Source organism: Canis lupus, chromosome 20, assembly GCF_011100685.1.
Source record: "Canis lupus familiaris isolate Mischka breed German Shepherd chromosome 20, alternate assembly UU_Cfam_GSD_1.0, whole genome shotgun sequence".
Taxonomy (NCBI): Eukaryota; Metazoa; Chordata; class Mammalia; order Carnivora; family Canidae; genus Canis; species Canis lupus.
Window position 1 is genome coordinate 52,009,473 of NC_049241.1, and position 12,016 is coordinate 52,021,488.

The window sequence follows — 12,016 nt, forward strand, 5'->3', positions numbered from 1 at the left end:
TGATCTGTAGCTCGCCTCACAGGGTTCTTTGCTCTCTGGAATTTTGAAGCCTTTAAAAATAGAAGATCTGTAATAAAAAAAAAATAGGATGACTGTTAGACAAGTCTCTGACATTTACTTACAATTTTGTGGAGGTGAGAGGGCAGAAAAAATTTGGCAAAGTTCACTTTATCTTCCCATTCCTGGCTCCTGACATACTTACGTATTACCTCAGTTGCTTGCCAGCCACTGAGGTCTCTGGGCATCCAGACAGCATCTTCAGCTGCCTCCCCAATCTGTTTCTTTATAAAATTACCAAATGTTTCAAATAATCAGAACACTATAGATAGTACAGTATTAAGAAATGGCCACCTGGCAACCCTTGTGGAAATTAATAAGGGATGACGCTCTGCTATATCAGCTTCAGTTTTTTGGTAATGGAACAGGATAATATGCCTTCAGAAGGCATTCATTTCTTATCCTTCTCTATTAGTCTCTGTCCCATCCTAAGACAGTGTTTGTCTCTGATGATGCTCCTTCTGCTGGCCTAGAAAACACACATTTGACTGTGTTGTCACTTCACCTTCTCCATCAGATCCATCAACAACATGGGACTCAGAAACAACACAGGGGTTTCAGAATTCCTTCTAATGGAAGTGACAGAGGATCCAGAACTGAAGCCCCTCCTCTTTGTTCTGTTCCTGTCCATATACCTGGTCACCATCCTGGGAAACCTGCTCATCATCCTGGCTGTCATCTGTGACTCCCACCTCCACACCCCCATGTACTTCTTCCTGTCCAACTTGTCCTTTACTGACATCTGTTTAAGCACAACCACCATCCCAAAGATGCTGGTGAACATCCAAGCAGAGGATCAGAGCATCACTTACACAGGCTGCCTCACACAGATCTACTTTATCCTGGTTTTTGCTAGTTTGGAAAGTTTCCTTCTTGCACTAATGGCCTATGACCGCTATGTGGCCATCTGTCATCCACTGAGGTACACGGTCATCATGAACTCCCACCTTTGTGGCCTCTTGATTCTACTCTCTTTGTGCATTAACATTGTGGATGCCCTGATGCACAGTCTGATGGTGTTGCAACTGTCCTTCTGCACAGACCTTGAAATCCCTCTCTTCTTCTGTGAAGTTGTTCAGGTGATCAAGATTGCATGTTCTGACACCCTCATCAATAACATCCTGATATATTTTGCAACTAGCGTATTTGGTGGTATCCCTGTGTGTGGAATCATTTTCTCCTATACTCAGATAGTGTCTTCTGTTTTGAGAATGCCATCAGCAGGTGGAAAGTATAAAGTTTTTTCCACCTGTGGGTCTCACCTCTCTGTTGTGTCCTTGTTCTATGGGACTGGTTTGGGGGTGTACATTAGTTCTGCTCTTACTAGCTCTTCCAGAAACACTGCAGTGGTTTCAGTGATGTACACTATTGTCCCCCAAATGATGAACCCCTTCATCTACAGCCTGAGGAACAGGGACATGAAAGGAGCCTTGAGGAAACTCATGAGTAAGATACCATTGTTTTTTCAGGAACGTGCTGTTTAATTTCCACATATTTGTATATTTTCCATTTGTCCTTCAGCTACTGATTTCTATCTTCACACCATGGTGATCAGAAAAGATACTTTGCACGATTTCAATATTTTAAAATTTAAATTTATTTTATTTTATTTTTTTTTTAAATTTATTTTAAAATTTAAAATTTACTTTGCACATTTTCTACCATTGTTGGATGGAGTGTTCACAGATAACTGTTAGGTTTTGTTTGTTTATTATGTTTTCCAAGTTCATTCTTTCTTTTTTATCTATCCAGGGGCACTAAGCATTGTTGAAAGTGATGTATTGAAGTCTCTTGTAATATTGTGGAAACATGTATTTCTTTTTTTTTTTTTTTGAAACATGTATTTCTTACGTCACTTCTATCATGTGTGCTTCACTCATTTTGAGGCTCTGTTGTTTGGTGTTTGTATGTTTGTAATTGTCACACTGTCTTGATTATTGACCTTTAAATCTGTATTTCTGTGTACCTATTTACCTATATTCCATCTTGCTTGCTTTGTCTATTTCAACAGTTTTGGTTTAAAGTCTACTTTTTCCTCCTGACGTTAGCTCTCTTTCGGTAACTATTTGATTGGACTGTATTTTTAATTTTTTCATTTAAAAAGCTGTTTGTTTGTGGATCCATAGTAAGTCTCTCATAAAAACCTATATTCCTGTGGTGTTTCCTTTACTTGTCTTCCAATCTCTACCTTTTGATTGGACAGTTTAATCTATTTACCTTTAAAGTACTTACTGATGAGGAGATTCTTAATTCTTCCATTGAAAATTTTATTTATTTATGTCTTTATTTTTGTTATTCTTTCTTTTTTTTAATAAATTAATTTTTTATTGGTGTTCAATTTGCCAACATACAGAATAACACCCAGTGCTCATCCCGTCAAGTGCCCCCCTCAGTGCCCGCCACCTAGTCACCCCCCCCCCCTCGCCCCCCCGCCCTCCTCCCCTTCCACCACCCCTAGTTCGTTTCCCAGAGTTAGGAGTCTTCCATGTTCTGTCTCCCTTTCTGATATTTCCTACCCATTTCTTTTTTTTTTTTTAAGATTTATTTATTTATTTATTTATTTATTTATTTATTTATTTATCTATGTATTTCTGAGAGAGAGACAGAGACAGAGACAGAGACACAGGAGGAGGGAGAAGGAGGCTCCACGCCGGGAGCCTGACGCAAGACTCGATTCCAGGATCCAGGGTCGCGCCCTGGGCCAAAGGCAGGTGCTAAACCACCGAGCCACCCAGGGATCCCACGGAAGAAAGATTTAGATGAGTATCTTGGCACATTATCTTGGGTGGAAGCTGCCAACTACCTATCATCATTTGCCTGTTCTGAAAGTCTTGGGTCAATGCCCTTTCCGAATGACTGACTACTTCCAGATGATGTCTGAGGTTCCTGATTGAGTAGCCTTCTTCTTTTGTCCAATTCTGAATTTTTTTAAAGTTAGTTAACATTTGAACCTCCTAGAGTTTCATTGCTATTTTTTAAATTTATTTTCTTTTTTTCTTCCAGTTTATTTTTTTATACATTTATTTTTTTATTGGTGTTCTATTTGCCAACATATAGAATAACACCCAGTGCTCATCCCATCAAGTGCCCCCCTCAGTGCCCGTCACCCAGTCACCCCCCCCCCCCCCGCCCACCTCCCCTTCCACCACCCCTAGATCGTTTCCCAGAGTTAGGAGTCTCTCATGTTCTGTCACTGCCCTCCTTTCGGCCCCGTTGATTTTTTGTAGTGAACATTTTGGATTTTGTTCTTTTTGTTTTTTTGTTTTTTTAAAAATTTTTATTTACTTATGATAGGCACACAGTGAGAGAGAGAGAGGCAGAGACTCAGGCAGAGAGAGAAGTAGGCTCCATGCACCAGGAGCCCGATGTGGGATTCGATCCTGGATCTCCAGGATCGCGCCCTGGGCCAAAGGCAGGCGCTAAACCGCTGCACCACCCAGGGATCCCAGATTTTGTTCTTTTGGAATATATCCAGGTAACTGTCTTTAAGGTTACCACGGGCATTATGTTTAACATGCTAAATTTAAAACAATCTAGTTTGAATTTATACCATTTTTATTTCAATAGCATGCACAACCTCTGATCTTCTATTGCTCTGTCCTTCTTTATGTTGTTACTGTCACAAATTAAATTTTTATATTGTTGCCAATAACACAACTTTAACATTTTTACATTTGTTTTTAAAACCAGTAGGAAATAAAAAGTGAAGTTATAAACCAAAAACACAATGCTGTTTTTTAATTTGCCTATGCATTTATCTTTTTCCGAAATCTTTATTTTTTTCCATGAAGAACTGATTACTGTTTTGTATCTTTTCATTTTAGCTTGAAAGAATCTGTTAGATATTTTCATAGAGTAGGCTTAGTAGTAATGAACTCCTTCAGCTTTATTTGTTTCTTTCTTCTTTATTTGTTTCTATTCAGTGGAATATTTTGTTTCTTCCTCAGGTTTGGAAGGAAAATTTTATCAAATATAAAATCCTTGTTTGCCAATATTCTTTCAGGACTTTATATATGTCATCCTACTATCCTCTCACCTTCATGGTTCTGATGAGAAATTGGTTGTTAGTCTTATTGAGGACATCTTGTATGTGTGGAGTTAATTTTCTCTTAAGTTCTTGTATGTGATAAGCTCCTTTCAAAATTCTTTCCCTTTGGCTTCGCCAGTTTGAGGATGATGAGTCTTAGTGTTAGTATCTTTGAGTTATTCTCCTTGGAGTTCACAGGGTTTCCCAGATTTGTAGGTTCATGTATAGCATCATGTTTGGGGGAATTTCATTCATTTTATCTTCAAATACTATTTTCTCTTTCTCTTTTTCTGGGACTCCCATAATGCATATATATATCTTTTTTCACTTGATGGTGTCCCATAGGTCCCTTAGGGTCTGCTCACTTTCCTTCATTCTTTTTTTCCTTCTGGTTCTCAGAATCAGTATTGTAATGTAATATCTCTGAGTATCAGAATCTCCCCCACATTTGCTCTTTTACACAGTTTTATTGAGAAGTAATTGAGATATATCACTATATAAGTTTAAGGTAAACAGCATGATGGTCTATTCTACACATATTGTGAGATGATGATCACAATAGGTTTAGTTAATATCCATCATCTCATATAGGCACAATCAAAAGAAAATAAAAAATATTTTCTCCTTGTGATGAGAATTCTAAGGATCTACTCTAATAACTTTCCTATATATCATACAGCAGTGTTAGCTGTAGTCATCATGTTGATATATCCCTAAAACTTATTTAACTTATAACCAGAAATTTATACTTTAGATGTCCTCCCTTTAATTCCCCTTACCCCACCTCTCATCTGTCTTAACCATCAATCTGTTTTCTTTTTCTGTGAGTTTGGTGTTTTGTTTTTTAGATTCTACATATAAGTGAGATCATACAGCATTTGTCTTTCTTTGACTTATTTCAGTTAGCACAGTGCCTTCAAGGTCCATCCATGTGTGTCCAGTGATGGACAAATGGATTAAGAAGTTATGGTGTATGTGTGCATATATACCATAAAAAATTAGGAAATTATACCATTTACTATTTTAAAAATTGTTCAAGGTGGTAGTAGTCTGTTTAGTGACTTTCCTAGAATGTATTTGCAGACTGTAATTTTTATGGTGTGTGGTCATCGAAATCTTTGTTCTTTATTTTGTTCAGGTAGTACTGTTACAGAATTCCTTAAATTCTAGGAGTGACACAGACAAAGAAATAACACAGCTCTCTCAGTCTTCATAGATTGGATCCGTGCTGCAGTATTCTTTCTTTTTAAAAAGATTTTACTTATTTATTTGAGAGAGAGAGTGGGAGGGGGTAGGGAGGAGCAGAGGGAGAGGGACAGGCAGATTCCATGATGAATGTGGAGCCTAACTTGGGGCTCAATCCCATGATCCCCAGATCATGACCTGAGCTGAAACCAAGAATCAGATGCTTAACCAACTGAGCCACTCAGGCGCCCCTGCTGCAGCACTCTTACAACACTTATCCAGGTTTGCACTGAGCATAGAGATCAGTGTGAAAATTTAGTATCTTCTCTGGCCTTTTCTGAGTATATGTCTTATCATGGGCATGCATGTGGCTTTCTAAATTTTCCCATACACTTGGTTGATTTTAAACATCCTAATTTCCTAAAGAAAACTTCCCCTGTTTTACTCTGGGGTTTAGCTGGTCTAGTTTATGTTTCTTTAAAAAAAAATAAAGATTTTATTTATTTATTTTTAAATTTTTATTTCTTATTTATTTATGATAGTCACACACAGAGAGAGAGAGAGGCAGAGACATAGGCAGAGGGAGAAGCAGGCTCCATGCACCGGGAGCCCGATGTGGGACTTGATCCCGGGTCTCCAGGATCGCGCCCTGGGCCAAAGGCAGGCGCTAAACCGCTGCGCCATCCAGGGATCCCTACTTATTTATTTATTGAGAGAGAGAGAGAGAGAATATGGGGTGGAGAGAGAGAGGGATAGAATCTCAGGTAAACTCCCCGCTGAATGTGGAGTCCAATGTAGGGCACCATTTCGTGACTCTGAGATCATGACCTAAGCCAAGACCAAGAGTTAGATGCTCAACTGACTGAGCCACCCAGATGCCCTCTATTTTACATTTTGACTTAATCTTTTATCATAGGTATATATAAGCTGCTAGTTTGGTTTGCAGTATTTTTGAACAATGCCTGCTACTTTTCCAGCCTGAGGTCTGAGTTAGGCAAAACAGAAATGAATGCAAAACAGAAATGAATTGTGTCAATCCTTCAAGCAGCAACCAGCAGGTTACAGCAGACATACAGAATGCTTTGAGTAAAGATCCACTCTGCTTCCTTGGAATACCTGCTGAGAATACAGGCTATGACAGTTTTCATACTAAGACTATTGCCATGCCAGGGAAAGGGAGCAGCAAGGGCAGGTAAAAATGCCACATAATTTTCCTACCATTTTGAAGTTGCTTTTTCCTTGACTTGGCACTCACTTGGTTGCTATAAATTTTGACTGTTTTCAGGAATTCTGACAAAGTTAGTTCTAACAATTCTGTTGTTTTTTCAGTGTTATTTTGAGAGTACAAGAGCTTTGAGCTGGCTAACCTCCCATTTTACTATTGCACTGAGGCTATTCTTCCATGCACACTTCATTTTAATTATAGGGCAAACATTAGAAACTGTTGAATTGACAGGTCAAGGCTCGCAGGCTGTGCTGTCCCAGGGGGAGCCACTGCACACATGTGACTGTTGAGCACATGGAGAGTGGTGGTCCAAACTAAGACAGGTGCTGAGTTTAAAACCCACACTACATTTCAAAGAGGAAAAAAAAGTAAAATATCAATAATTTTGTACGGTTTACATATTGAATTAATACACTAGGTTAAAGAAAATATATTAACATTTATAAAAAAAGAGACAATTGAATATGTAGAAAAAGAATACAAAGAACCATACATAGAATTTGCTTTTTAGGGTATATTTGCTGTAATATTATGTATATTAACACTTGCATTTTATAGATGATGCATTTATCTATCTATCTCCATATAATAAACTATATTTTTGAGCTTACATGTCCTGTCTTCCTTAGATTGTTGCTATAAAAGGTGTCTTTGAATGTATTTTAGGAAACAATATTAGAATCCAATTACAGAAGGGAACTGTATCCATGTATAAAAGGATCTTGAAATGGATGTGTAAAGAAATAGGTGGATGGACAAGAACTGTTTACTTTTGGCCTCCCAGGATGCAGGAATTAGCCAGTTTTAAGTTACTCCTCTGAGCCTTGTTTCTTAAGGATTTTTACTACCCTGGGATCAGCATAATAGCAAAAGAATGTGACTAATGAGGAACTTTGGATATTGAACCTTGAAGGGCCACACAGACTGCAAATTGCCTGTGGCCACTTTGCTCAGGTCACTGGGCAATGCACCTGAGTCTTTTCTCAGGGACCATCATTTTGTACAACGGCCTAGTCCTTTGCGCTGTGTTTTCATCCCCCTCAGAAGAGGGCTTCCATTTATTTCCTTTAGTATTAAAGGGAGAAACTGGATATCATTCCTGAGGGCTGGCACCCGGGTAATCTGAAATTCCCTAGTCTATGGTTTTCATATAGGAAGAGGTGTTTGTCTACTAGTCCATTTGGGTCTGTGAGTGGGAAAATGCTGAAGACAACCTGATCTTACTCACCTGAGAAGTGCCTAATTGTTGATCATTTGATATAAACATGTACTTTTGCAACAATACCTAATAAATCTCATTTTCTACTCTGAATCCAAAGTTTTAGAGATCTTTTCTATCCTCAGGAGAAATTTCTCTTGCACAATTTGTGGAAAGTTCTAGAATTCTCTAAAATGTTTCTTAATTTCTGGGTACAGAATTGAGGTAGATAGTTAGCATATATTTATCCTTCCACATCTGTTTTTAATATTCCTTTGTAAGAATGATCCTTGGGGGCAGCCCCGGTGGCTCAGCGGTTTAGCGCCGCCTACAGCTCAGGGCGTGATACTGGAGACCCAGGATGAGTCCCACATCAGGCTCCCTGCATGGAGCCTGCTTCTCCCTCTGCCTGTGTCTCTGCCTCTCTCTCTCTCCTCTCTGTGTATTCTCATGAATAAATAAATAAATAATCTTTTTTAAATAAGGAAATATATATATATTTTAATTTTTATTTATTTATGATAGTCACAGAGAGAGAGAGAGAGAGAGGCAGAGACACAGGCAGAGGGAGAAGCAGGCTCCATGCACCGAGAGCCCAACGTGGGATTCGATCCCGGGGCTCCAGGATCGCGCCCTGGGCCAAAGGCAGGCGCCAAACCGCTGCGCCACCCAGGGATCCCAATAAAAAAATCTTAAAAAAAAAAAAAAAAGAATGATCCTTGGTCTTGACCCTGGTGCTTGAGTTTCAGATAAGTGTATACTCATGAAACCGTCACCACCATCTACCATCAAGACTATAGACATATCCATCATATCCCAAAGTTTCCTCCCATTTTAATTCTTATTATTTTTATTATTATTTTTTGTGATGGTTATACTTATTTTTTTAATAATAAATTTATTTTTTATTGGTGTTCAATTTGCCAACATGCAGAATAACACCCAGTGCTCATCCTGTCAAGTGCCCCCCTCAGTGCCCGCCACCCAGTCACCCCCAATTGCCATCAGGGAAATACAAATCAAAACCACAATGAGATACCACCTCACACCAGTAAGAATGGGGAAAATTAACAAGGCAGGAAACCACAAATGATGGTTATACTTAATATAAGATCTACCCTCTTACCGAATTTTGAATCTACAATACAATGTTTTTAGCTGTAGGCACTACGGTGCATAGTAGATTTTCAGAACTTCTTTATTTTGCACAACTGAAACTTTTTACCCTTTGACCATCACCTCCCTATTTACCTCTCTTCCAAGCTGGTAGCAACTACCATTTGACTCTGCTTCCATGAGTTTGACTACCTTAGATCCCATATATAATGATCCCATACAGTATTTGTCTTTCCCTGTTGTGCTCATTTCACTTAGTATAATGTTCTCTGGGTCTATCTGTGTTGTCACAATGGCAAGATTTTCTTCTTTTTTTAAGGTTAAATAATATTCTATTATGAATATATATCTCACTTTCTTTATCCATTCATACATTAATGAACATTTAGATTGGTTTCATATTTTGGCTATTGTGAATAATGATGCAACAAACATGGGAGTGCAGGAATCTCTTTGATATCCTGATTTAATTCTCTTGAGTATATACTAGAAGTGGGATTGCTGGATCACATGGTAGATATATTTTGAACTATTTGAGGTACCTCCATAGTGTTCCCCATTGGGCTGTACCAACTTACAATTTCCACTAAGTGCATCAGGCTTCATTTTCATTTTCTCCATATCCCCCCCTTTTTTTTAAATAAAGAATTTATTTATTTATTTATTTATTTATGAGAGAACACGTGAGCTGAGGGGAGGGGCAGAGGCAGAGGGAGTAGCAGACTCTCCCCCTGAGCCGGGAGCCTGACATTTGTATGTCTTGTTTGGACAAATATATTTTTAGGTCTTTTCATCATTTTTTAATGGGGTTACTATTTTTTTGCTATTAGTTTGGATATTAACACCACATCAAGTGTGGTTTTGCAAATATTTCTCCCATTTTGTAAGCCAGCTTTTCATTTTGTTGAACATTTCTCTATGCTGTCAAACTTTTTAGTATGATGTGTTCAACTTGTTTATTTTTTCTTCTGTTGCTTGTTTTTCTTAAGATTTATTTATTTATTTATTTATTTATTTATGTATTTATTTATTTATTTATAAATTTATTTTTTATTGGTGTTCAATTTGCCAACATATAGAATAACACCCAGTGCTCATCCCATCAGGTTGCTTGTGTTTTTGATGTTATATCCAAAAACACATTGCCAAGACCATGTCAAGGAGCTTTTTCCTTATGTTTTATCCTGGGAGTTTTATGATTTTAGGTCTTCTGTTTGAGTCTTTAATCCATTCAAGTTGATTTTTTAAAATTTTTATTTTTTAAAAGATTTTATTTATTTGTTTGAGAGAGAGATAGAGAGAAAGAGAGAGACAGATAGCAAGAGTGTGTGAGAGAGAGAGCACAAGTGGGAGGGATGATCAGCCTCCCTGCTCAGCAGGGAACCCAATGGGGGGCTTGATCTCAGGACCCCAGGACCACGACCTGAGCCAAAGGCAGATGCTCAACCAAATGAGCTACTTGGGTACCCCTCCAATTGATTTTTAAAATATCTATCTTTTTATTCTACTTTTTCTTTTTTATATTTGAGTATAGTTGACACATAATGCTACATTAGTTTCAGACATACAACATACTGATAGCACAAGTTTATACATTCTGCTATGTTCACCACAAGTGTAGCTACCACCTATCCTGCCTGATACATCGCTATTACAGTATCATTGACTATATTCCTTATGGTGTGCATTTTATTCCCATGACCTATTCATAACGTAACTAGAAGCCTGTATCTCCCACTTCTCTTCCTCCATCAATAGATGAAATAGGATAAGGAAGATGTGGTATACATATGCCATGGGATATTAGGCAGTCATAAAAAGGATGATATTGTGCCATTTGAGACAACATGGCTGGACCTAGAGGGTATTAAGCTAAGTGAAATAAGTCAGACTGAGAAAAACAAATACCATATGACTTCATTCATAATTTTGGTGTAGTGTAAGGTATGCATCCAGTGTCATTCCTATGCATGCAGTTTTCTTAATACCATTTATTGAAGAGACTACCCTTTCCTCATTGAATATTCTTGGAACCCTTGTCAAAGATTAGTTGACTATATATGTGTTGGTTTATTTATGGACTCTCTATTCCACTCCATTGGTCTCTGTTTCTGTTTTTATGCCAGTATTATACTGTTTGGATTACTATAACTTTGATATGTTGCTTGATATAAGGAAGTGTAATGCCTCTAGCTTAGTTTTTCTTGCTCAAGATTGCTGTGACTGTTTGGGGTCTTTTGTGGTTCCATATACATTTTAGGATTATTTTTGCCCCTATTTATTTATGAATATTGTACAGTGAATGCTATATACCTAGCCTCATAGTCAGAAAAGCAGTCATCCTGAATTCCTCCCTCTGGAGTCTTGGCCTTGAAATATTTGCATTGCCAGGGATCACAGTGACAATAAAATTGCTTGGCTAATGAGGAGTTTTGGAAATTGAACCTCTGGGGATACAGAGAAAGCAATCTGCCTGTGACCACTTGCTTCAACAGTTCTTCTCCAGAAAAGAAGTAGCACACCTGAGCTTCATCTCATAGGTGATCCTTCTTGCCCTGGAACCTGAGGGTCACTCAATCCCTCTGCCCTTCCTGAGTATAGATCTTCCATTTGGTACATTCAGAGAAGATGTCACATCATTCTACTACGATGCCCACCAGGTAACCTAATGTGTCTTACTCAATGTTTGGAAATGAGGGCAGTTGTTTTGCTACAGTTTCATCCAGAGGAAGCTGTGAAGAGTGCATGTATCGAATGATTAGAACTGTGTCACCCAGTGTCCTCTTGCCTGTCTGTCATCTTCTTCACATTTCCTTGTACTTTACACCAATCTCAAGTACTGGTGATTTACTAATATCTTACTCAGTCTCTACTATAGCCAGGACCATTTTCCTACTGAGCAGAAATATGCTTTATATAAAACAGGATGGCTGTTATAAAATTATCTGAGATTTACTTGCAATCTGGTGGTCGTAGGAGGCAGGAAATTTGGTAAAGTTCATTTTATCTTCCCATTCCTGGTTCTTGAAATACTTATATATTACCTCAGTTGTTTGCCTCCGAGGTCTCTGGGCATCCAGACAGAATCTTCAGCTGCCTCCCCAGTCTGTTTCTCTTTTAAAAATTACCAAATGTTTCAGATAATCAGAACAGCATAGATAGTGTAATTTTTTAAAAAAATTATTTACTTATTCATGAGAGACAGAGA

At 38.1% G+C, this 12,016-nt stretch overlaps 1 protein-coding gene across 1 annotated transcript; it reads left to right on the forward strand.

Annotated features, from left to right (window-relative positions):
• Positions 1-587: 587 nt before the first annotated feature.
• On the forward strand, positions 588-1,541 carry OR7G14 (olfactory receptor family 7 subfamily G member 14). The gene is given in 1 exon segment (NM_001389145.1): positions 588-1,541. A coding segment is annotated over 1 exon segment (954 nt).
• The last annotated feature ends 10,475 nt before the right edge of the window (positions 1,542-12,016 follow it).